The sequence below is a fragment of the Lates calcarifer genome, linkage group LG7_2, assembly GCF_001640805.2.
Source record: "Lates calcarifer isolate ASB-BC8 linkage group LG7_2, TLL_Latcal_v3, whole genome shotgun sequence".
In the NCBI taxonomy this organism is placed as follows: domain Eukaryota; kingdom Metazoa; phylum Chordata; class Actinopteri; family Centropomidae; genus Lates; species Lates calcarifer.
The window spans coordinates 3,908,945-3,935,178 of record NC_066854.1 but is presented as its reverse complement, the minus strand read 5'-3'; the positions used below and the strand labels follow the sequence as shown (position 1 = coordinate 3,935,178).

Sequence of the window (26,234 nt, the reverse complement as noted above, 5' to 3'; positions counted from 1 at the left end):
AAGCACAGCAACATATGGGCGGGAGAAAATGGCATGCTGTAGCATCGGAGCACAAATCACATACTGTGGTGATTGCTCTGCTTTTATACCATGCAGGCATCCTTACACACATCAGCCTATATTAAATTATTTATCGCCATTTGAGTCTATTTCATTTGGTTGTCATGGTTTGACTTCAGAAATGTTTATCTTCATCCTTTGTTGCATCTAAAAATGTCATTCATCATCTTATGTTTACTGTTTCATGACACAGTTTTCTCGATTTGCCAGCCAGTTGGGATGAATAAAGTGCTTTTGAATTAAACTGAATGAAATTTGTAATTAAAAGAGTGTCCCAGGGCTCAGTTCAGCCTCCCTTACCAGTCAGGTCAGTAGTAAAGACCGAAATAGTGTTAGATTCTCATTTTTATCTGTACAGAAATGGTGCTGCTGCCACCCTTTGAGATTACCTTTATCCATCTTATCTTCTTAAGGCAAGCTGAAATGTGTTATGAATGATGTCAGTGCTATCAGGCACATTTGGCTCAAATAATCTCCTGCCTGTAACATGTAACAGAAGGATTCTGCTACCTGCCCTGCCAAAGTATCAGGTTTTTGTTCATGTGCATTCCGTTACATGGGTCGGATTTGGATTTGGTTTTTCTGCATACATTGAAAAATTCCTCTCGTTCTTTCTCTAATTGCACCAGTTGTCTGCATAATTGAATCTATGTATAAGTGCTGCAATTAAACATCCGACACCCATGTGGGAAGAGGGAGAACAGGGTGCTTTAATAGCCAACTTAGCCTGAAGAGCTAATGGCTGGTAATGGATGAAAATTATGCAAATTCACAGCTTTTATTGGGTCCTTTATAGGGTCGGGTTCAGGTCTTAAATTTAGTCAGGCTCATTTGGATTGGGTATTAAAGACTTGGGTACAAGCTGGGTTCAGGTTTCTGGGTAAACTCATTCCATACATTACTAGTCATGGTCTTCTTTTGCAGCTAAATAGGTTGCAGAAACTGTTATGTCGCTAACATAAATTATGTTTACATCTATAGTCTCCTTCCAGTGTCTTTGGACCTTCGTGCTGTGTTATGGTCTTTTATTTTAACCCACTGAGTCATACAGAACACAGTTGTTGCTCTTTTTTTCCTCTAAGGCCATTATGTCGCCACTTCCTGATTATCTGTGCTGTTGTAAACATTGGCAGCGATGACTGTTTACAGTAATGTGATTTGTTCTTATTATCTGTCCTTAAGGTCACTGCTGCATTAAGCAAAACTGCTCAGGCGCTCTTGTCCTTGTTCAGTCAGCTGCAAATGAATTAGAGTTGTAAAGTCTGGTAAAATCTGCCATGGTCCACACTAAACTGTTAATGAAGGATCTTGTGGTGTGCTCAATTAGGGAGATATTTTTTCCTCATGTAGTTGATGTTTATGTACTTATGTTTGCTGCTTTGATATACTGGAGCATTTATGTAGAAACTTAACTTTGCTTCTGCTTTCAAGTAACTTTTAAGTTGTTTATCTGCAACTTTCATGCTTTTTTATGCTGTTTTACTGGCCGTGTTTCCCACTGGGAAAATTGGTATATTTAGTTGGAATAAGCAGGTTAAAGAAAGGTTAATGTGTCCATCCAGCCATTCATCCATTTACTGTATCTTTGCAATCCCAGTGAGCCCACATCTTCATTACAATCCAGAAACCTTCTTCCAGTATGGCAGATTGCCACGAACACTGCTCATTGGCTGTCACTGAGCAACAAACACCTGCCATTTCATAATTAACACCTGCTGAGTGGTAACCAACACCTGCTTTCGCCTGCATTGATTATTTTGTGCTGTCAAAATTGAATGTAATGAATGTCTAAACGCTTTCCTTCATTTTCATCATTTTCATCAAAGTAGCATCCTCTGCACTCATCACAGGCACGTTCCCGCTGCAGCTACACAGCTCCTCATTAGCATGATGACAATTAGCTCTGTTATGGGGAAGGTGAAGGTCAGTATTATGGCAGTAATAACATTAAAAACCAATATTTCTGACATCAGATTTGAACCAAGCTCCTAACACTCAACTGTATACAGACTTTATGCCATACGCATTAGCCTTTCTATAGTCCCGCTTTTTGCAAAATAAATCTCCATTAATAAGTTTATACAGAGAGATAACATGAATCAAATGGATTAAAGGACTCAACACACACATTTTTTACTGGCAAAACAAGGGTACAGTATATTTATATGCTTATAAATCCTGTAAATTACCAAGAGGTCACGCTGCCTTCATGGAACCACATGGTTTTCGCATTTCTTTAGCCTGTGTCATACGTTTTCTCATCCTTCAATTATCCAGCGCTACAAATCACTATTCTTTTTTCCCTCCCTTCCTTTTTAACTCAAAAATAGTAGTACATGGATTAGTTTAGTAGCTAATAGTTTTTCTCAGCACATGAGATTGCCCAGTTATTATGGAATTGCAGATGATTGCTAAGTGCTCTAAGGACTTCTCATTCATGTTTGCATTGAAGTTAAGTGATTTACCAAAGTGCCAGATCATACTGTACTCACTTTACACAATGTGATTAGGATGACTGGAAAGCCTGCAAAGCTGTACTGACATTTAAATAAACTGTCAGCTTTTATTATAAAGTTTAAAATGTTCAAGCTCCTCGCTTGAACATTTTAAACTTGTTCAAGCTCCTCACTAATTTACTAATTTTTGTATAGCAGTGTCTGTTTTCAGTTATAAGATTAAAAGGATTTCACCTAAACTGCCACAGACAGTGAGTGGGAGAGCTGCAGAGAGTTAATACAGCATATTCAACACAAGCTCAGAGTGTATCAATAGAGTGTCAGCATTTGCTACCAGCTATTCAAAAGAGTGACAAAAAGGAGTAGGTTGCAGGTTTTGCTAAGTTAACTGAAGAGGCGCAGGAAAGTAAATTAATTCATCCACTTCTCCTCTGCTCTTCTTTGCCCTCGCTGGACTTGGTTAAGAAGCACCAAATTTGGTGTTTGCTGGAGAAAGAGAGAATAAAGAAGCAGCCGCTAGAGAAAGACTGTGTAGTGATGCTGAAGGCCAAAGAGCAGCAGCACCTAACAAGAGGAAATAACATGCGTACCATAGAGGAAAGCAAGCAATCACAAACTCAAGATTTTGAATTAAGCTGGAAGTGTGCTTACATCAACGGAGCCAAAATGCTCTTGAAATTTGGGTGCACTGCTGTTTTGCAGAGTGTTCTGACCTCCGCACCCGAGCTCATTGCTTCCTTTCTCAACCTCTCATCAAACAAAAAAGTGAGTGTTGGCGGGAGCGGCACAGAGTTGCCCTCGTGTTCACCCGCTGTTGTATTTCAAACAAGAGAGCAATTGAAATATATGCTAATCCTCTGCTCGCTTTTGCTGCTATCCCACAGCGCAGAGCAGCATAATATTTCCATAGCGATTCGGACATTTTTGAGGGATTAAGGCGGATGGGAGTGGGGGTTAGAAGGTGGTCGGGGGAACCCCGGGCAGCTCTACACACACTACATCAGCTGACAGTGTGCACCGCAAAGGGCATGTGTTTAACTGTGATTGATGCACTGTCAGTAATGTAGGAGACAGTGGGAATCCAGATTAGAGAAAATGACCCATGGGATTGGAATGAGAGTTGGGTGTGGGGAGAGAAAGTGAGACAGACAAAAGATGGTCCCTGTGAACGTCTGATAACCCGTTTTCTCACTGCGACACTTTTCGCTTTGAAGCCTGGGCTATTGCTGTGTCGGCCCAGAAACTAAGATATGCACGAGTTTCTTCTTTTCTCCCTGCTGTTTCCTTTTTAATCTGTGTCTTCTTGTTTTGTAAAGAAGGCTTAATTTCTGTCAGACATTGCAATGGTGATACCCAAAGCCTCCTATTCAAAGTCCACCCAGTGACTTTAGCGGAGCAGTTTTCACACTGTGTGTGAAATTAAAGTGACGTGGGCAAGTTGTGCTTCGGTGTTGCTGTCATAGCAGGAACTTATCTTAATTTAAGCAGTTGTGCTGGTATGATAACAAATTATTTCAAGCCCAGGTATGAATCCTGCCACTCAGAGCTGAATTTCACCAAGACAAAACACATCTCCAAATACAGGAGGCTACAGAAGCCTTTGATTATCTGTGTTTGATTTTGTGGTAGAATAGTCATTTACACTTGTGACTTAATTATAAGTAAATATGGTGGGAACTTGGGTTGATTACCATGCATTAAGATCTTGTTATTGATTTGGAATTCTCACTCAAATCTACCCATGAGCTGTGCCTCAGATAACCAGGGCTTTTTAGCATGTGTGTGCTTGCGTCTCTGTGGGCCTGTGTATTTGTGCACTATGCACAGACCCATTCTTCTTCAGACTTCATTAACTCTGCCGTGCAATTGTTTTAGTTAAATACAAGTCTGACCTTGAAGTGTCGTTACAGTGGGTTCTCCCAATTACTTTTCATGCTAGGATGGCAGCTTAGAATATTCAGTTCGGGGGGGGGGGAGTGTGAGAAAAAAATCATCAAAAACATCAATCTTCAGCATTCAACAGGTGGAGCATCAAGTGCATGAGAGACATCCAAGAGCAATGCTCCCATGCCCCAAACTACCAAATAAAAAATGGCTACATGTGACAGATTCTCCTTCTCTGCTGCTGCGTTCAGAAATAACCTTAGGTCAGCACCATAAAAACGGTCACAAGCTCCCATATAATACTTGAAAGCCATAAAACTGATAAGAGGATAGGCTGAAAACAAAGGATCCAGCTGTTCTGTATGATTAGCATGATTACTACACACCAAAGATAGTGCTCTATAATGGCTCAAACGTTGTGTGTGGCAAGAAATCCAGTTTTTCCTTGGAAAGTGGAGATATGTATGCATGCAGGACAAAAGCAGCAACCCCCTATCCTCTTTTTTTTGTAGCTTGATTTCAGGATGAAATACAGATTACTTCCTGGAACGACAGAAGCAGTGGGTGGTTATGGTGTTGCTGCACAATAGAAATCTCCGTCATCCATCGCCACCAAGGGGCCTTTGCAGCTATTATGGATGTTTGCTTCATCTATAGACGGGTTTGTCAGTGTCAGGGGCCAGAGAATAGAGCTGTGTGAAGGCTTCTGGGGCCCAGACTTAGGAGCCACAGGGTGCAATAACAGGAAAAGTTTTTGAGACTGAGAGTGAGAAAAAAAGTTAGGGATGAAATGACAGATTGGTGAGATATAAATGCATTTTGAAATTGTACCAGTGTATGATTCTTGTGTATTTGTCTGTGAGAACAAAGAGAGAAAAAGTACCTTGGCAGCCCATCCATTGTGGCTGTAAGCATGGCCCCAACAGAGGGTAATGGCCCTTATGCTAATCCTCTAAAAGATGAGGGGTACAAGAGGTTCAAATGCACAGAGACGAGAGGGAGGAAGAGACAAAAAAAGAAGCAGGGGAGGGATGGAGAGGCCCCATTCCACACCTCATTGAGTCCTCATTCGGAACGGCCGGCACTTCATTAAAAAACGAAGGCGTCTTCTGCAGAAACAAAAAAAAAAAAAACAACAAAAAATGCCGCTTGTTCATACTCCATCACCACGCACAAAAAACCCAGAGAGTGTATTTGTTTTATCGCAACCACAGAGCACCCAAGCATAGCTTTTGAAGGAGGCGGGCAGCAAGTTTGTAATTTATGATAATTGTTTTCTCCAGATATATAAATATATAATTTACAATTATTTCCGGGGGAGCACACACACACCACAGATGATGCAAAGTTTCATCAGATGAGGACTGAAAAATTGCTCAAGCAAAATGTTTCCGACGCTGGTGAAGTGAGCAGGGTAGAATATGGTGTCAGAACAGTTGTACTTTTACACATGAATGCATGTAGACACAGGCACACATGCAAGCCATGCAATACTAGCTCCAAATAACTCATCAGCAGCTTTTTTTTTAGTTTAAAATGAGTGCTGAGAACTTTTCCCTGCAGAATAATCACATCTTGTATGATGTGAGAACTTGTAGCTGCAAAGCACTGAATGTAAAGAAGAATTAAATGTAATGTTTTTCTTTGGAAACTCTCAAAAAATCATTTAACATAAAATCTAAATGTTTCTCAGTCAAAATGAACCTCCCAACCAGAAGTTACACTTTAGCCAGTTAGCTAGATAAAATCTACCTAGCTACACGTGCTGAGGAGGCTAACAGGCTAACAGGCTCAAGAAAAATGGAGACGCTGGTTTTTTGGGAAAACTGTCGGAGCTCCTGTTTTTTTGGTGGACACAGTGGCTGGTAAAGATTTGGAGAGCATTTGCGGAGATCATTTGTCACCTGTTCTTCAAAACGACGAGGAAAATTGGTGAGTCAGTTTTAATCTTTTTAAGCTAGCAGATCACGGCTGTTTGTGATGCTAATTTTCCTTGATTAAATACTTTGGCTAATTTATGTTTATGGCGTTCAATGTTTCACTTAAGAGCCTTGAGCCAGGATTGGTAGGGATACTATCATGGATCATTAACCATAATTGATAAGCTGATATAGCAGCAGAATCGTGTCTTGGTTGTACTGTATTCATTTTTAGACTGACTTGGAGATACAGGGCTTTGAAACGGATTTGGATGAAAGAAAATGTAGCTTCTGCAATGTTTCTCTTCGCACAGACATCCTCGGCTTTAATAAGTACTCATACAGTATTGTGGCCTGACCCACGTTAGTCAGATTGTGAGTTTTGTGTTTGTGTGTCTGCTGATTCACCCGATTGTAATTTGTAAAACCGCTGTTAATGTTCTCTGTGTTTGTAATATACTGCTTTTATTCAGTGTCGTATTTGGTTGGATAAATCTTGAGCACGATTATGTAACTAAAACACGTTCCCAGTCATAGTATTTTAATCTAATTTTCAGCATCATATTGCTTGTTTTATGCTCTCAGTGTGGTAAAGCTATAGAGGACACTGGACTAGAATAAGGAGTATTGTTTGTGGGAAAGATTAGGTAAAGAGCTTCAGTCCTCCGAGCAAAGTTCACAGTTTACCACATAGTGCCATAAAAGTTGCAAAGCACATAAAAGGGGAGAAGAAGAAGAAGACTGCAAGCTAAACAGTGTACTTTTTAAAGCATCCAAAATAGGAAAACGTGCGTTATTTATATATATTTTTCATCATTTTGCTGTCTTCATTTTACCATTTTACAGTAAATCAAATTGACCTCATAGTTTTGAGAAATCAGTGCCACCTCTGTTTTGGTCCTTTTTTGAGCTAATGTCATGTTGTCTTTCACATGTTGTTATATCATGGGAATTTCCTCCTGTGAACATTTGTGCACCTGCCAGCAGCCTGAATAATGTACCTTAGCTATCAGGTATTTCTGCCACTGGCTGCTGAGTTCACCAGGGTCAAGGTACGTTTGTTCTTCTCCCCACAACCCCCTTTGTGGGAGGGTCAGAACCACAGAGCGGGCATGGTGAGTTCTTTGTATCCCAGTCTCCATCTCTGTGTCTCCATCCTCCATGTATTGATCGCTTTGTGACCTTTCACCCTGACTGTGAGTAATGGAATTGCCTGTTGTGGACACAGGCCCTGGTCAAGGTCTTGTAAGCGTACGGCACATGTTTGCGCAAACCTCGCCGATCGATGCCTTGCTTGCTCTGGTGTCAGGGAGAATAGAGCCTTTCAGTGCGTTATTTCTGTCAGAGCCTTATCTTGATTTCTTAAAAGTCCTTGAAATTCAGCTGAAACCCACCGGTTTGGAGAGCAGAGCTTCTATATTAATGGTGGCAGGCTTCTTTTTAAATTGAAGTGCTCAAGTTTGTGCTTTTTAAAAATATATATCCTGTTTTGATGCTGAGTACATATTTAAAAAATTGTCTTGAATCGCCCTTGATGTATTTTTAAAGAGTTTACTTCTAAATAAAAGGGATTTGAACACAGTGGACACCTGCTCTTACAAAATGATTCCTGGCACGAAAGGAAGCCAAAATCTGGATGTTGTGAGTCATCTTAGGATCCATGCTTGCCAAACACTTCTTTAAAGAGTGACTCATGTGTGCCTTTTGAAGTACTCACAGTTAAATTTCAGGTTTGTTCCCTTTTAAAAATCGAATTTCTCCCACAAAATCAAACTCTCATGGCGAACTGAGCGCTCTGGCCGCTGCAGACACACACCGAGGGAAAAGATGTAGGGTGGCTCCTGGAGAATCGCTGGACCGAGATTAGAAGACATACCACTCGAGAGTCTATCAGATTTCGTTCTGGCAGATGGGACCAATGTGGGGAGGTACTGCCTGGTGATGGGAAATATGTGTGGTAGAATATAGGGCAGCGTGGTTTATGGAAAGGTGTGAGCTGGGGAGCGCTGTGACCACCTTTACAGGAATGTGATAGTGATGGAGAGTGTGTGTTTGTGTGTGACAACAGGACTGCTGATATTTTTGGGAATAGGTAGGAGGAGGATGCACCAGAAAGCACCCTGAACTGTACGCTGTAAAAGATGGCAATAGTGGCAAGAAATTTAATTTATTTAAGTTATTTTTTAGCTATTTATGTGTTTGTGTGTAATCACATACATTTACTTGAATTATTGCATGATTGTAATTTTCTGCAGTGTAGGCCCTGTTAAGGTTTCATCTGACTCAGTAACATTTTATTAATTTTACCAAAAAGTAAGTAGATCAAACTATTAATTTGAAAAATATCTATCTATCAGCTCTTTGAGGTTTCACTTAGGCACAAAAGAACTTTGATCTAAATGTTAATTCATGCTAACATGCTAATAATGACAATGCCAACATAGTGATTTTTGGATAGTAATATTTACCATGATCAGCATCTTAAGTTAGCACACTAGAATTTTATTAGCACTAAACATGATGTGTAATAATAATAATAATAATAATAATAGGCTTCTTTTGTAATTCTTGATTTTTTGCAGTGTAGCTTCTGTTTAGGTTTTATGTGACTCAGTGACCTTACCCCTCACCCAACACACATGGAAAAATGTCTTACACACATACACATACTGTACACACAAACACTAATGCCAGGAATCTGGACTCCCCTTGAAATAGCTGAACCCCCTGTGCTATGTTGATGACACACACACCGGGAGAAAGCACCCAGAATAGCAGCCCTGCCACATCCATTGCATTCCACTACCCAGCTGACTGCCCTGTGGACACACACGCACCAAAACACACATACTGCTGCAGTCTTACACACATTCCCAGTTTCACCAGACATGTCATATGAATATTTTTGAATACACACACACTCAGGGGTTCTGCCAAAAACCCACTGATACATCTTCTCCCCACTACACACTTCAGACTTTTCTCCCATTAGTGTGATTTGGTGCATAGTGTTCACTGCTCGGCCCATCAATGAACAATACAAGTTCAGCCTCAGAGAGCCCGTAGCTAATCCCTCAGCTGTTTGGAGTTGGCAGTGGACAGCCGAAACACTGGAATAGTCTGCGCCCCCGCCAATTGCAGCACAGATCAGATATCAATTTGTCAACAGAGCCGGCCGGTCGGCTGGCTGGCTGGCTGGCTGGCTGGATGGCTGGATGGCTGGCCGGCTGGCTGGTACAGAGCCTCGAGGCAGAGGTGAGTCAGCAACTCAGACAGCCAAGAGTGGGGAGCCAGCCAAGCAACCAGCCGGTGTATTCAGCTGCAGAGAGTACAAACTCTGACTTTTGGAGAAAAGTTAGGAAAGTTGAGAAGATGTCTGTGCCGACAGAAATGACACAAAAAACCTTTTTCCCTGTGGATATGTAACACTACCAGACCAACTCTTACCACTTTCTCAATAAGTCCTCTCAGTTACAATTGGTGGTTTGATAACAACCCTTTAACTGCAATGTTGTGGGTGTATTGTGTTTCTAAATTTATAATCCGCATGTGGATTTTGATCAATTTCAGCCCCACGGGGCTGTTCCACACAAATTCTGAAGATCCCACAACAATAAGCAGTTTACTGCTATTGTTCTTGTTTCCAGTATTTACTCTCACCTCCTTCTCAGAGTACATTGATCTTGAGAATTTGTGTGGGATGGCAGCTTTAGTGTATGCAGGAAAACTTGGAGTGGTTACCAGCTCGACTCTTGGCCTAAGTTTGAGAATGCTGTCATCCTGTTGGAGTCTTCTGTTTGCCATGCCCTGATAGCATAGCCCTTGGACAATGTTAGGGCTGCATCTTTGGCCAAGGAAATTCCAGAAACTAGTGTGAATGTAGTGAAAAATCAGTAAGATTATCAAGCTCACAGTTTCTCATTGTGTTGCTGTGCATAAGAAGAGAAACAGCGGAGAACAGAAAAACAAATGTTTTTTTAAAAATGAGTTTTTGCTAAATCATATTGTTTACTCTGACCTGGCAGCAGATGCTATAAGACCTGGTACTGGTCCAAGGCTCAATATTTTGGAGCAAATTTAGTCACTATCCAATGAAACAATTGTTGAGTTGTTTCAGTGCTACACTTTATGATAATAATTGCTATATTTGCCCTTTTAAGAGAGAGAGATTTGTAAATGATTTAAAACTGGACTGTCCCAGTACATGATGACCACAAATCTGCCTGTTGGTGGGTCACTGGCTCATGTGAACAACTTCCCCCCTGCCTCTCATTCGAGCAGGTTTTTGGACCCCGGCCACATCTCGCTGTTCGGGCCGTCGTCGGATCATAAAGGCCTCGTTTTCCCTTTGCGGGGCACATAGCTGAATTAAAATCTATTATGAAATGTGACAGGGCTATTAAGAAGACGGATGGTCAGAGCCCTCCGTGGGTTTGGCTCGCTCTTTGTCCACCTCGGGGGCCCTCCGTCCTGACAAAAGCTTGCCCCCTGGCAGCCCCCGCTGGGCATGGGGCTCTGACCTGGGGCAGTTTGTTTGTGCATGCATATGTGTGTGTGAGTAGTGAGGAGGATTTACGTCCCAGCAGCTCCACAGGGAAAGTGTGTGTGGCAGTGTAGGCTTGTAACACCAGTAGGATGTTGACCAGGTGAGAACTCTGACCGTCACAAGTCACCACACACACACACGCACTGCTCTGGCTCTCCTGGGTTCATGTTGGAGGACAAGAGGTGAGGGACAAAAGGGGGGTGGAGACATGATGGATGACAGGGAAGAGCATCGAGGCAGGAGCACTCACAGCTCAGTGGGAGGAATTTATAGATTGAACAGAACAGTAAGTACTTGTCCGTGTCATCTCCCGGAGTGTGTGTGTAGGTGTACATGTGCATGTTTTGGACTTACTTCTGTGCATGTCGTTATTTTCCCACTGTCTTCTGAGATGTCTTGTCTCCATGGATAAGCGCAAATGTTTTGTCTGCAAGCACTCATTATTCAGCTGTGTGTGGAATAGTTTGCTTTTGTCTCCGCTCCCTCTCATGATATATGACATGTACTCCCTTCCCTGCTCGTTCTGTTTGTAGCTGCTTGTTATTTCTCTCGGACTCAGGTGTGTTCGAAGAAACATGGTGCTGTTCAAGGTTTCCTCATTGATTTCCGCTGCAGCTGTGCTGACAACATTTTTGTTTTTATTTTGTACAATGTCATCAAACCTGAATAGACGCGGGGCCTGGATAATTCAATGGGACAGGTCTTTGAATTAGAATCACCCTGTAGAGTAAAATTCTCCATCCAAGGAGACCATCACACTTCCATATTTTTCACATCACACAAGGAACTGATACACAAGTAGCATCATAAAAATATGGATTCTCATGAAGCCAACTCCTGACTCCGTAGGTGCAATTCCTGATGCTCCTGGAGGGAATGGTGATGGGAATAATTTCCCAAAGTGATCTTGCATAGTAAATGAGTTACAAAGAAGTTGCAGAGGGAACTGTTCTCATTCTCTTGCAAGTGCACAGGGATTCCAGGAGCTCATGCGTGGCGGTCATCTATCACCCGTATTGACCAATTACTGCGCCAGGCCAGCCAGCTTCTAATGAGCTGCGAAAAAACACAATGGAATAAGAGTCGATATCAGGCAAATAAATTATTAATAGCTGTCTGAGATTTTTATTTGCTCGCTTGCAGTTACACTTGGCAGGGGCTGAAAGGAACCGGGCTAAGAAAGGAGGTGAGGCTGTGGCTTTTCAATTATCTGATTTTTATGAGCTCCAGTGTGGTCCGTAGCCACTGCCAGACTGGATGGATTAGCCTCTGTGTTTAATACATTTGAGGGGAGCTCTCCCTGCTTTTCTTTGTTTAGGATTGTTTGCCTGTGTTTGCCTCGTGTGAGATGGACTTAAATATCTGGAGAACTCTTCTGTTGAAATCCAGTCACTACCCATTTCAGTGGCGGAGGAAGTATTCAGATTACCTTAAGTAGAAATGGCAGTACCACCATGTGAGCATTGGTGGTATAGTAGTTAGCATAGCTGCTTTCTGAGCAGTTGACCTGAGTCTGATTCCCAGCCAATGCAAATGTTTAGATCACATCATTTAAATTGGATGAGATTAATTCAAGGTCTCTGACTGTACTGAAGCTTTAGTGAATGTAAATGTAAATGTATTCGATTATGAGTCCTGCATTTTGAAGTACAAAAACATGAACTTAAAAATAGAAAAAGAAAAAGCACTCATTCTGCAGAATGGTCCCTGTGAGTGATATGTTATTTGATTTCTCTACCATACTAAAATCAACAACTATTTTGATCAATGATCAGTAGTTTTAGTCATTTATTCAAAAACAGCTTCTCCAGTGTAAGAATTTGCAGCTGTACTCAGTTTGCTGTGTTTTTAAGCTGAATACCTTTTGGTTTTGGACTGTTGGTTAAACAAAACAAGTCATTAAATGATGTCATCTTGGGTTCTGGTAGACTAGCCATTTTCAGTGTTAAATAAAACTAAATACAGATCGAATAATCGATAATAAAACAAAACATCAGCTGCAGCCCTATCCATGCCAGATCAAATTTCTTCTTTAGCTCCAGGTCATCTTTTTCCTAAGCTGTTAAAGGCATTAACAAAAGCATAAAATGTCCATCACAGTCCTCCAAACAGCCTGTGCAATATATTCCAAATGTTTTCTAACCAAACTACTGCACTGTGGGCCCAAAAGTCCAATATTTACCTAATAATCTCCTGTATTTTCCTCACTAGCAATCATCTAGGTGGTACTGTAAGGTGCACACACGACTGCTCTCTCACTCTTCAACTGTGCTGTGTGCATCGTGCACCCAAGGCAAAATATGGATCCAAGTAGACTCAAACACCGAAGGGTGCGCAACCCATTAGCCTCATTTGACTCTTGGTATCTTGCCACACTCTCTCTCCAGGTTGTTTGCTTTACATCGCACCTGTGAGTGTGACTAAGCAAAAAAATTCTCAGATGTAGCAGCTACTCCTGTGTAACATTCAGATAAAAGAACAGCAAAGTATCTGCACAGATTAACCTTATCACACTGCTAATGCACACCATAGAGATCGCTATTAACAACTGCAGCAACTGTTCTTGCCTCAAATGTTCCCTTGGGTTCAGTATGTACATTACATTTGTTCTTTTGCTGTATCTTAGAGCATTTATCATCTTAAAAGCATTGTGTAATGCTGCTTAGTGGACTCTCCATGGAATACACAGGCAATCACAGGCATCAGCTTGTTTGTCTATTATCAAGGATGTTTGAGGTTATTTCCACTAATTGCTCTTGTATCTCCTTAAACTCACTTCATAAAAGATGATTGCAGAACATTTTGAAAAAAATCTCACAGTTCCTCTGCCCTCGTTTCTCCGTTTCTCACACTCACATGCTCGTTAATGCTGGAATATTGAAGTCCATGCTGTAATAACATTAGCAGGAGTGTTTCTTTATTATGGTCAGACCCAGCAGGGCTGGTCTAAAGGGAAAAGTGAGTTCCAATCTGTTCTCAGATGTCACTAATCTGGTCAAAACCAAGAATATTTTTTTACCATGTCTGCAGACAGCCCTGATATAAATAACTTGTACACCAGTTGTCTCCATTTAAGGTGGTTTGGTTGAAAACTGGAGGAAAAAAAAGGAGGCAGATTATCATCCAAAGCGATGTGACCTCTGGCGGTGTGCCTCTCTCACTATCTAACTGCCTTTAACTTTATTTGGCTGTCGACTTGAAAGAGTCTTGCTGGGCTGGCTGCTGCGACTGAGCACACACACACACACACACACACACACATACATGCACTTACACACAGACTCAGAGATATCCTCCCATATGGCATCATTTAAAACTCCTGGCAACTAATGTTTGTGTTTATCAAGACAACAAAGCCCACTCCATGGACCACAGTGGAAAGGAGCTAAAAAGGTTCCTGTTTAATTTAGCAAACATGCTAACAATTCATTCCACGGCTATTATTGCAGTGATAGGGGTCACTGCAGGTCATGGCTGGACTGGGCACTGGCTTATATTTAGCCCACATTGTGAACACTTGTCCCTGTCCAAGGCCTTGATAGTGAACCAAACGTAGCTCCCATTTGATACATGCATAGTGTCAGGTGCTTCAAGTTAATCCTCTGATAAGGAATTACAGCTCCTATTATGAATTAATAAGTGGATTAGTCTTGTAAAAAAGCCTGTAAATAGCCGAGCTGCCTGCACAGGAGCACGAGCAGAGCATTATCCTTGATGCTCACTATTAAATATATGTGAATTCGGGTGTTATGTATTCATTTTGGAGGGGAAAGAAATCATTACCTGAGGTTCAATTATTCAACTCATTGAATTCATTATTCAGTATAGTTAAAATATAGAGGAACTACTCCTTACAAGAGTTATCATTTTGTCAGGCGGAGGATCCCAAGAAACTTAATTTGCCTCGGATTCTTTAAAAAGTACTTTAATTTGTATTAGTTTTGTACTATCAGTCATCTTGAAAGAGGAAGTGTCATTTACGTCTAATTTTGGAACAAAATTATTCATGTATAATTGAAAAAGCTGCTTTACTGGAGTTTCTACCACCTCTTCCTGGCAGGCCTCTTCTTGTTAGCAGAAGTATGTGGAACAGCAGAGTGAAGACCTTGACCACTCTATCTATAGTGTGAGAGTACATAACGCTGGTCCTTTTTGGACTTAGTATTCCCTGCAATTCCTGTTATTCACACTGCCTGCCAATGAGTCCACACTTCTGGGACTCGGCTCTGACCTGCAGAACAACAAGCTGTGTGTGTGTGTGTGTGTGTGTGTGGGTGTGTGTGAGAGATTCTTGGGTGGTGTGGAGTTGAAGGGGGCAGTCATGGAGGAGGTAATGTTGATGGTGATGGTAATGACTGTGAGCAGAAATAGCTGGGCTGCTCCGTTCGCCGGGGCAGACGGATGAGTTATTGCACGAACGAAGCACATGTGCAGTAGTGTTCAGTGCCCCCAAACAAGATCAAACTCTTGACACACACATGTACACACATACACTTGTTCCTTCTGTAATGGTGACCTGCTGTAGAGGTCAGTGGTGTTAGAGCTCAGCTTGCTGGGCGCGGTCATAATAACGATGAAAAATGGCCACATGGCACATGCCCTAAACCCTTGTGCGTCTGAGGGCAACTCAGTCAGGGTTTGTATATGAACGTTTGTGTATGTGTTCCATTTAACCACCCTCATTTCCCTCCCTGTGCTCACCTCCCTCTTCCTGGTCTCCGTTTGCGTCCGAGCTTGAACTCACTGAGGGAAAATGGGAAACAATCAGCGACAAATTGCCGCGGCTGCCGCTGCCCGCCGCTCACAAGTGGAAGGGGAAGTGCTGCGTGCTCTCACAGGGCGCTCGCTGACGGTTAGCGAACAGCAGCTCGCTGATGGATGTGAAGCAGAAATGATACACACTGATAGCACTGTGCCTGTTTCAGTCCCTTGAAAGATAGATTGAGAGGGAGCGCTGCTGCGCGAGTCGGGGACGATGCCTTTTGCAAAGCATCTGGTAGCACGGCCCTTGAAATGTATTCATAGCACCATTTACTTTGACTGGAGCGCAGTTTAGAATACTTCTGGAAATAGCCTGGAAAGACAAGCAGTGACAACAATGCATGACTGCTGCCAACTCAGTTGTAGCAGCGCTGCATTGTGTAAAGCAGACTCACTACACACTCTTGTTTACTATTTGCAAGAAAATGGAGTGAGAAAATAACTCTGGCAGTCTGGCTCCCCAGGTTAAGAGTGGTCCAGCATTAAATCAGTTAACAGCAATGATGAGCATCAACATTGTTTTCGGGCCAGGAGTTGCCATGTCAGCGCCCACCTAATGGAGAGTTACTGCACAAATTGACAGACAGACAGGCCAAAGGTTGAGAAAGTCTGCGTACAGGTGTGTGCGAGCCAGAGGGAACAGGGTTTTTCTGCTGATTGGCAATTTAGTGTCCAGTTTTGTTGAGCTCGGCTGTTCCACACCAGGTTGGAGACGTGTTCACCAAGCTTTGGCTAACAACTCTCACCGTCAGCCTGTTTCCCTTATCACTATGGATAATGGAGAAAATCTGCCTGGCTGACAGTGAGGATGTAATGAGGTGAATTATATGTGTGTGTGCACATCTGTATTGGATGTATTCATGGGCATAAGCGTGGCAGCTTGTGTTTATTTACTTTTGTATGCCAGTATGTGTGAGAGGGAGCTTTCACGAGTGGGAGAGAGGATAATAAACATAAGCATATGACAGACTACATATCTTTTCATTATTGTGCTTTCTGAGGAATTCAGCTTGATTCCTGCTGAACCCCAACTGTGAACAATAGTTGTTACACATACCTCTCTTTCTGTTTCTCTCTCTCTGTATCTCTCTCTCTCTCTCCCTCTAACCGCTGACAGGTAGCACCTGTCCTGCCCACTAAGGCCAGATGGACCATGCCGCTGGGGCACCTGCCCCTCTTGGTGGCACTACTTGCTTTGTGCCAAGCCTCAGCGCTGGCACCTGAACATGCACGCACACACAGTTGGATCCCATGGATACCCCCTTTCCTAACTTGGCATGACTTAGTCTAGCACTTACAGTAGCATTTGCAAGTGTATACAGTAAATCAAAGGTGTGAGTTTGCTTTAAGAAGTGGAATAGAAATGGCTAAGCTTTGGCTTCAACCAGAGGGTGAATTCATTTAATTTCTTTAAGAAAATGTTTCCTTAAGAAAGAATTCAGCATTATGTACTTTTTATTATGAGTTTCACAGACACTCACAGAATGCTAGCAGCTGGTTGGCTTAGTTTTTGTAATTATTATAAGAAATATGACGTATTAATTCAGATTTGAGCTTTTGTGGTGCAGGTAAGTGTTTTGTTATCACTAGACAGAGCTAAGCTAAGCTAACTACCAACCATGTGAATGAAGGTTGATGCTGAACTTGCAGCTCGGTTAGGACAGCTTGTGTGTAGCCTGAGATTTGGAAGCCAGGGTGAAAAAACTCACTCAACACTGCTCTTTGTTGTGTATGTGTAACAGCTGAAGGCGACCACAGGCCTCTCTCGTCTAGATTATGACAGCTGGACAGTAAAAGACATTTTAGTAAGTCACTCAAACTGCGGCACTGTGTGTGTGTGGAGGGGGTATAGTCCTAAAATGTCCCTGTACAGACAGGTGGTGAGCAAAGACAGCAGCAGTAAAACAAAAATGGGAACTTAGCAGGAGCCATTCCAATATATCCCACTGAGAGCATCAGGCCCCTGGAGTAAAGGCAAAAACACCTGTGTTTACTGCGGCTTCAAAAACAAGAGGGAGGGAGACGGAGATAAAGGGAGAGAGAACAATATACAGAGAGACAAACTTGGCACAGAGCAGTCAGAAACCTGGTCACACAAACTCTCCTCACCCCCCCCTTTCCAATCCTCCTCCTCCACTCTTCTCTCTGTTCAGTGGGAGCGCGTTTGATTTGGCTCTCCCATCGCCCCTCCCACGGCCAAACCTTTGATACCCCCTTCTCTTTTCCCCCCGGTGCTCCTGGGGGATCTGGCTGGATGCAGTGGGGGTCTATATGTGATGTGATGTGATGTGAGCTGATGTGGTGCCTATCTTTATCTATAGCCAAGCTGCTGTCAGGCCTAGTCACACATCTAAAACTAAGGGGTTAGGAGTGTTTATTGGGGGGCTCTTTGTCTAGAATTTTTGTGATATGGTCTATTATTTAAATGACAATATTATTGTCATTTAAATTACTTAAATAACTTTTTCCTTGTTGCACCACTTGTCCCGTCACTTGTGACTCACAGGAAGCCTGCAGAAAAAGGTTAGACATAGGGATAAAATCGAGAAAAATAAATCCTCAAGCCAGCATCTGCGGAAATATTTTAAATAAAAATTATGTTTTCCTTCTGAGTGAGTCACCACAGCTACCACCCCCAGCCCCTCCCCTCCCTGCTCTGCCTGCCTCAGACACAGGTCAGGAAGGTGTCGTGTTTTCCCGGAGCAGAGGAGGTGGGCAGCCTTGCACCTGCTCTCGCATTTTCTCAGTAGCTGACTCCATTTCCATTTATTTGTATATTTTTATTTAAATTTTTTTTTTCAATCCTCTGTGTTATGTGAATGCTCTGGCAGCGCTGTCCAGGCAACAGACATGCACACAGCTGCGCTACATGTGTGTTTGTGTGTCGGTGCTGTTATTAAAGTGTGGAGGTCGCTTCATAATCAGATTGTTCCAGATATGTTCTTAATTTATCTGGTTATATTGAATTTTCCAATATTAAAGGTATTGATGTCTAAATTCTGCTCTCAGGAATACAAATGTTCACTCTTTGATGGTAACATTACTTTTAAGACCGTCTTTTCTGTTCCCACTCTCCCTGGTAAGCCTCTTCCTCCTCACGACTCTGGTGAGAAAAAAAATATAGTACCTAAGAAGCTAGGAATGAAAAAGGAGAGCAAGATAGTATTTGTTATGTCTTGTGTGCGGAGGTGGGTGATAGCTTTCCTGATCACGACCCTCTTCGTATCGGTGACAACGAGACGAAAAGTGCCTCCATATTGGGGCGGATGGCTGGACCGATTGCCTTTTTGTCCTGTGACAGATACACTCCACATGTGTCACAGCCATGGACCCGTCACCTTGCCGGAGCGGAGAAGATGAGATAGTGAGAAGGAACGGGAGGAAGAGAAGAGGCAACAAGGGGCGCTACCGCCGCCGACGCTGTCAGCCTGTCTATCACCACGCATTAAAATAGACATCGTACGCCTCTCTCTCTGTCTCTTCCCCGCAAACCTCCATTGTTTCTGGACGAGGTAGATGTCTAGGACCTGCCTTGCTAAGTGCTTACAGAGCACCACTCACTGTCACCGCAAAGTGCCTCAGCTGCAACAAGAACCAGGCTCTAACATAGTGATTTTATATGGCTGCAGCAGGCCTTCATATGATAGAAAGAGGGCTTTTCCTCCCCCATACAAAACTACAGTGGTTGAGCTTCACTTGCCGCAATAGGACATGTAGTTCAGAAAACTAAAAGTTGGTACAAGTCCAAGTAAAGTGCTCGATATACCTCTGAGTTTCTCAAAGGAACAGGTTGACATATTGGTAAATGCATCCATTTGCTTTCTTGCAGAAAGTTAGGATAAGAAGATCATGGTTTTGATCTTTCTGTACTGTAATTATAAGGCTACAGCCAGCAGCTAGTTAGCTTAGCTCAGCATAATGACTAGAAACAGCCAAAGCTAGCTGTTTCCCTAAGAAAAATAGTTTGATGCAAAAGCTCTAAAAACACAACGTGCCGTTTTTGTGCTTTTGTTAACTTTTGGAAGGAGCCTGTGTCCCTGTGTTACTAAGCTAAGCTAACCAGCTGCTGGCTGAAGCTTCATATTTAATGCACAGACAAGACAGTGGTATCCATCAAAAACAAATGAATTTCCCCAAACTTCTACCACTAAAGACACCTCTCTGTACTGTCAAAATCAATTTCGTTTGGCTTATCCCCTGTGTAACCTGCAACTTGCCAAAGAAGTAAGGAGCTTAGTTTCATGAAAATTAAATCAAACTTCATTTCCTTTAGTTTTGCATCTCAGTGAGAAAAGTTTTTGCATTTGGATTCTATTGTATGAAGCCTTGCTGCCTAAGCAGATGCCCTGTAAGTGTACCTGTCCACATGTTTAAAAAAGTAGAGGACTAGATTCCAAATTTGGAGTTGAGAACAGTCCATAGGGTCAGTTATGAAACCAAGTTGAGGTTGAGGTTATTTTGTGTTTTGTACAGATTCCGCCTCCTCTGTTTCATCTTTGTTTCAAACCACACTCCTCACTCGTCTTTACATATCTCGCCGTTACAGGTTTTCCACATACAAACTCAAACATCTGAAAAGCTCTTGATGTATGTGATGATTCAGATGATGGTTAAAACTTCCCCTCTGACCTCCACAGACTTAACAAGCCTTGGTCACTACAGATTTTCAAAATTTGTATAGATCGCCACTCATGCTCTGGGCGCAAAGTCTTTTAGTGTGTGTCCAAATTTTGAATTCAGTTGATATTGTAAGTCAGCTCTTTTTGCCCCTTTGTGTTATCTTAACATCTCAGCTTCTTTGCCTTTAAGTTGAACTGTCTTCTCATCTGTCTAGACGCATGAAATCACCCTCAAATTGTAAATAATTGAAGTGTTCTTTTCCTTAACTCTTTCACATTGTTACAGCGTTTGTAGGATTCTGTCTTCAGAAGTGTTGTTTTTTGCATATACCTAAGTTGCACAACTTTTTCTACATAACACAACTCATTTAACATGTGTGGTTTTGTTCATTTTAGCAGAGTAGGCGTCTCTTTATAATGCTGCTACAGATAAAGGGCTTCATACCACAAAGCACAGATGATTGCACTTTATAAAATATTCAAATCTTGTAGAAAAATACTTTTGGAAGAAAGCAGATATTCAATAATTTTTGTAAGAGTAGGTGTCAGTGTTTGAGTAGCAAACTCTTAAAATGTGGCTGTATTTTTAAATAACAGTGAGCCTTAATAATGCACAGGGATCATGTAACAGTTTGTAGCCCCCACTTCTCTGATCACATGCAAGTCAGGGATTGAATCTTATCAAAGCCTTCCCTCTTGTGTCGGCCTTTTCGCCTTCACACAGAGTGAGAGTCAAGAGTAGCAGCCTGCAGAAGAAAAAAAACTAAGTTTAGTTAATCTTTCTCAACTCAAAATTAGATGGGAAAGAAGGAAATTTAAGTAAGCAAAGGATGCAGAGTGGGCTTACATACCAAAATGGCCTCCATTCCAAGGAGTGCATGCAGCTCTGCCCTGAGTTTTCTCAGATAATGCCACCACCTGGTCTATAATTCTACTTGAATTGAATAGATTGGACCGCAGGTTAATTGGACTGTCGGGTGTTTAGAGGGTTTCCTTTCCAAAATTTGAAATAACCTCCCAAACAGTCCAAACACACATGAATGCTGTGTAAAGACCAAGCATTCACTGGAATGGAGGAGGTGCAGTTGGGGCACTCGTTAGACTATCTCTGCTATGTGAGGAGCATTCGGGCTAGTGTCAGGGTCAAGGTATTTTTAACCATGCATGCATACACACAGCCCGCAACGCCATGTGCCACCTGCTGGACCCTGTCAGCTGTTGAATAACTGAAGGGTTGGGAGGGAGGGGGAGGAGAGACCAAGGTATGTTTCATGTGTCCTTTTATATAATTGTGTCTCTTTTATACCTCAACTAAATCTCCCCCGTTATTGAAAACGGTCCTGCCGCTCAGCCAGGAGGTGAAAAAAAAATATAACGACTGCACATGAAATTTAGATCTAAGTAGAAAAAAATACCTGCAGTTTACAGGGAAGGAGCTGAGGTTGCTTGTTTATTCCACCCGAGAGGGCCGGAGGTGGTGGTAGATCAATACTTAGCAGATATCGATGGTGCTGTAGTGGTTATTTGTTCTTGAACCCTTTGGCTGTAGACATTCCTCCAATAGGTGAAGGCATGATGGGAGTCTCTCAATATTCTCTCCCCATTCTGGTCACAGCTGCTCTCATAAACCAAGGTTCATATTGCAGCAGCTGGGCCCACCTCTATACCAGACTAATTGTAACACGATTTCACCCTCTGCTCCGGAGCCAATTTATGAAGCCACAGGAAGGCCAAGTAATCAATTTCCAAAATTTTAAGTGAAGTTTTTGAAATGTTGATTTGATTTGTGCCGCATTGACTCTGTTCAAGGTTTTTTCCCCCTCCCTCTGAGCTCAGTCTCCTCTAAGGCTGTGCACATTTCAAGGTGGATTTTAAGTTTAAGACGTCTAGTCGCACAAAACCTTTTTTACCCCACACCTCGGTGACAGAAAGGATGCAATCAGAGCAGTCCTCTGCTCTTGTCCTTGTGGCTTTTATGACAATTGAAGTGCCAGAGCACCAAGGATTGAGAGAAAACAAGCCTTGTAGCAAGAGCACAAGAGAGAGCACACTAAAAACACACACCAAGGTTGCAGACACTTAGGACACAAAACACTAACTATAAAGTGTGTGTGGCTGGCTGTCTGTGTGTTTGTACATGGAATTATCCGCTCTTAATGACCTGCAGCAACTTTGGTCATTGTGAAGGGGCAAGGCATCCTGCAGGCCGACACTCGAGAGTTTCTTTCGTTGCTTGGCAACCGCACAGAATGTACAGTAAACAAGGGTGAGGGGGATTTGTGTGTTTGTGTGTGCCAGTCCGGTTTTAACTTTCCACTGAACACTCATGCACTGGACATGACAGGCCATTTTGAAATCCACTCCATGCTCTAATTTTGGATGAGGTGTGGAGCTGAGGGTTAGACTGATCCAGTGGTTTGCTGATATACAGTATGTGACCCTCGTGGACACTCGTTAAAGGGATACTCCAAACCAAAAACTCATTGATTGTGGTCATTTTGAATTCAATTATTTTTAATTAAGTGATTTCACTTCAGGAAAAGGTAAACATCCTTCAAGGGGTACCTTGGTGGCAAGGGATTTAAGACACTGTCAGTATGTCCCTGGTTCAGGTTTAGCTGGGGACTCTTGTTATTTGTCATTCTCCATCTCTCTGTGGCCTGCATCAAACCTCATCAAACCTTGATGGAGAGAGTACTCACATGCTCTGACGATGTGCCAGCCACCCCTGGCATGGCAACCGCCGACAGACCTCACATGTGAAAAGAGGCTCTTCATGGCTGCTTCAGTCAGCACCAACCAGACTGATGTGATGTGACAAGGACAAACATAATACGGCTGTTTCATTGTCTCTGATCGTCTATTGTTTCAGTCTATTACAGATATCAAGTCTGGCAGGGATCGGATTGTGTTCGCAGCACCTGTGTCCCATCAAAAAACAAACACAGGGGCTGGTCTGATTTGCTGGATGATTTCCAATCCAGCTGTTGTTCTGGAGTCTTGTGGGAGGGAAGGTGATGAAGGGGTTGGCAGTTAGAGCCATTGCTTTTGAAGCTCTGGTCTTTCATATTTCTTGCAAGGAAACAAATGAACCTGAACCTGTCCAAAAGATACATGAATGAATTGTCATTCCACTGACCAGAAATATTTGTAAGGAGGTGTCTTTGACCCATTGATTGTCCTTTTAATAGGCGTTGTACATTTATGCTTGATATTACCAAATAGATTCAATTTCTACCTGATTGTTTACCTACCTGAAGATTGTTTCAGCTTATTTCCAGCTGCTGGAAAGGTCTTATCAGTTGGGACGGTTCAGTTCTTTGTTATCCTTTCCCTGCTAGTCCACCTTCCATCCCACAGTAAAATTTCATTTTTATGATATTGTTTGTTGATGGAGTGCGTTGTGTTGGGTTGGCATTTTTTTCTTGCCGCTGGCTTTACAAAGCCAACATTTTCTACTGCTTCAGGCTGTTTTGTTTTTTTTAATCAAAAACCCCTCCATTTTACTCATTCAAAACACTCATGTAAGGTTCCCAGTGGCAGACTCCCAGCTATTATTGGCAAATTTCAAATCATAGGCTGTCCGCTGTTGTCCACCATTAGTAGGCAGTAGTGTAAAATAAAGATTCTGCGTCTTCTGGGGTATTTTGTAGCTCTTCTTTTGTAATTTTATAACCAACCTCATCAACTGAGTATATGGGGCTCTTATAAGGCAAAATCTCAGCATTTATAGAGATTACAAGGTGGTGTCTTTTTTCAGCAAGAGAGAAGGTGGAAAGAATAATTTAAACTGTGTGTTTAATGGTCTAATGTTAGCATGTCTGGCTAGCTAGTTTACTTCCTACAGCAGTAACCTAGTGTTCTTAAGTGTAATCACAAAATCCAAGTGAGTTAGGGCATAAATCTCACCCAGGAGTTCTGATTCACCAGCAGTATACAGTACCAAACCATGTAAAAGATTTATTGCTTTTTCCTCCCTCTGCATGTATATTCCACTGTGTCAGCACAGTGTAGACTCTGTGGTTGTTATCAGTATGAACATCCCATAGTTGTATTTCCTGTTGACCTCTTGGCTTGCAGTCATTTGACATTTTTATGCCATGTTGATTGTCATTGAATGTGGCATTCAGGCCTGCTGTAAAAGCTCTGGGGCAGGCATTCCTTACATTCTTACTATATATGATATTTCCCTGAAAGCATATCTTGGTCAATATGTTTTTCTTTTGTAGCCTTATTTATATTCCATCCCATAGGAGTTGGGGACACTGTACTATTGCTCTGTAGTAATCCAATGATTTTCCTTCTTGTGGTTGAAGTCGCTGCAAGACTCCCCAGCTCTTTTTTTTTATCCCCAAAGGGAAATGAGCGGACATCACTCACGTCGAGGAGATTGCGGCCTGAGCTCGCCCTGATGCTATCTCGAAATTGCCACTGTCTTTGCTCGCTACACTACGAGATTGTGCCTTTGTGAACACGTGTACGTGGATGCTCCTGCATGTTTTCTGCCGATCAGGTGAGGACAGGGATCGATTGATGGCGATCGTGCTTTAGCAGAGTACTTACCTGTTGTTAAGAGCCGATCAGCTGCGATGCAGGAGGAGATATCCTATCGTGCATGTTCGCTCAGCTGCAAACAGCTTAATCCTTTCAGCGTGTTTTGCATCTGATCATAGACAACAAAAGAAAGGGATATAAGGTACAGGTTGGGAGGTGTTTGCTTTTTTTAGGCACGTAGGTGTTCATGCTTTGTGCATTTATCTCAGAAAAGTCATCGGGGCATGGTGCTATTTGTGTTATTTGTTTTTCAGGTCTTGCGTTTGTGTGTGTGTGTGTGTTTGTGCACGATGAGAGCTGAGGTGGGTTCACGCCGGGAGGACAGGCGCCAGCTCATTTTTTATCCCTCTCCTGCGTGGCTCAGTCAGGGGAGGCTTTGTCACCAGCTATCTGCCTGCCAGCGCTGGGTATTGTTATTCCAAAGTACAGGCCAGTTAACATTTCTCTTGTCACTGCTACATCTCCCCAACAACACACCCTGAAAAAAAAAGCTGAACAGGAAAGGAGATGCTCCTTACTCACTCTACACTTTTGCCCTTTCCTTCGTTCTTTGTGTCTTTTTCTTCATCCCTCTCTCTCTTTATCCCCCTGAGCCTCAGAAAATGGCCCAATTTTTATCTTGTTCTACATGTTATCTGCTTAATAAAACACTGCTGCTCTTTTAATAAAACAGAGCCGATGCACTTGTTAAACATTGATGCTCCGTCTTCATTTTCTGTGTTCTAACTCTGAGCTCCACCCTGTAATAACAATACAGAGAAATGTTCCATTGTTTGGCTGAATCTGATGGCAAAACGGAGTTGCAGATTTTAGCATCGTGACAGGCAGGTGCTTTTAGTCGGTCATGTTTTTCTGGGCTGATACTCAGCATGTACCGTTCAGCCTCCTGCTGAGAGTCTCCTGTCAGCAGTATGGAATACAAAAACCACTCATATCAGCCCGCCTCAGCTGAGACAAGTGATAAATACCTGTATTCATCAGCAAACGTGGTATTTACAAATATCATTTGCAGCAATGATGAATGTCATTGACGAGCTGGATTCGCGCTGAGTGATTAGGCCATTACCTTGTGGCAATTAGCTTTAACACTTGGACCCCGGCAAAGCTGTAGGTGTTTGCCAGATGCACGTGTCCCTTCAGACCTTTTTGAGTGGATGACAGGGCTTTCTGTGCCCATATTCCTGAGATTTATTTACCCTGCAAGAGGTTGGCAGGCTCAATCGCCCCGTAGTAAAGTCTTTTACGTGGTACGCTGTTCGACTGGGAGCAGCTCGTAACTCAGGCAGTCTATCAAATCAATGGGTAGCGTGTTGAACGCTGATTTAGGATGGTAATTAGAGATGTTAATTGTTTTCATTACTCAGGGCCGGGGGGGAGGGTAGCTTCAGAGAGAAGGGGGGAATGGACACTTCTGGGGCTGTTACGGGAGAGAGGG

General features: G+C 42.5%; 1 protein-coding gene across 6 annotated transcripts in view; it reads left to right on the top strand.

The window, feature by feature from the left end:
* Positions 1–26,234, top strand: part of LOC108873032 (receptor tyrosine-protein kinase erbB-4) — a 229,823-nt gene that overhangs the window by 23,166 nt on the left and 180,423 nt on the right. For 2 of the 6 annotated variants that reach the window (XM_051066092.1, XM_051066093.1), the window contains exon 1: positions 8,077–8,247. The exons of the other annotated variants lie outside the window; for them this stretch is intronic. In XM_051066092.1, the coding sequence (XP_050922049.1) occupies positions 8,229–8,247 (19 nt within the window). In that variant the 5' untranslated portion in view covers positions 8,077–8,228. Of the gene's footprint in view, positions 1–8,076; positions 8,248–26,234 lie in introns of those variants that run through there. 6 annotated transcript variants of the gene reach the window in all.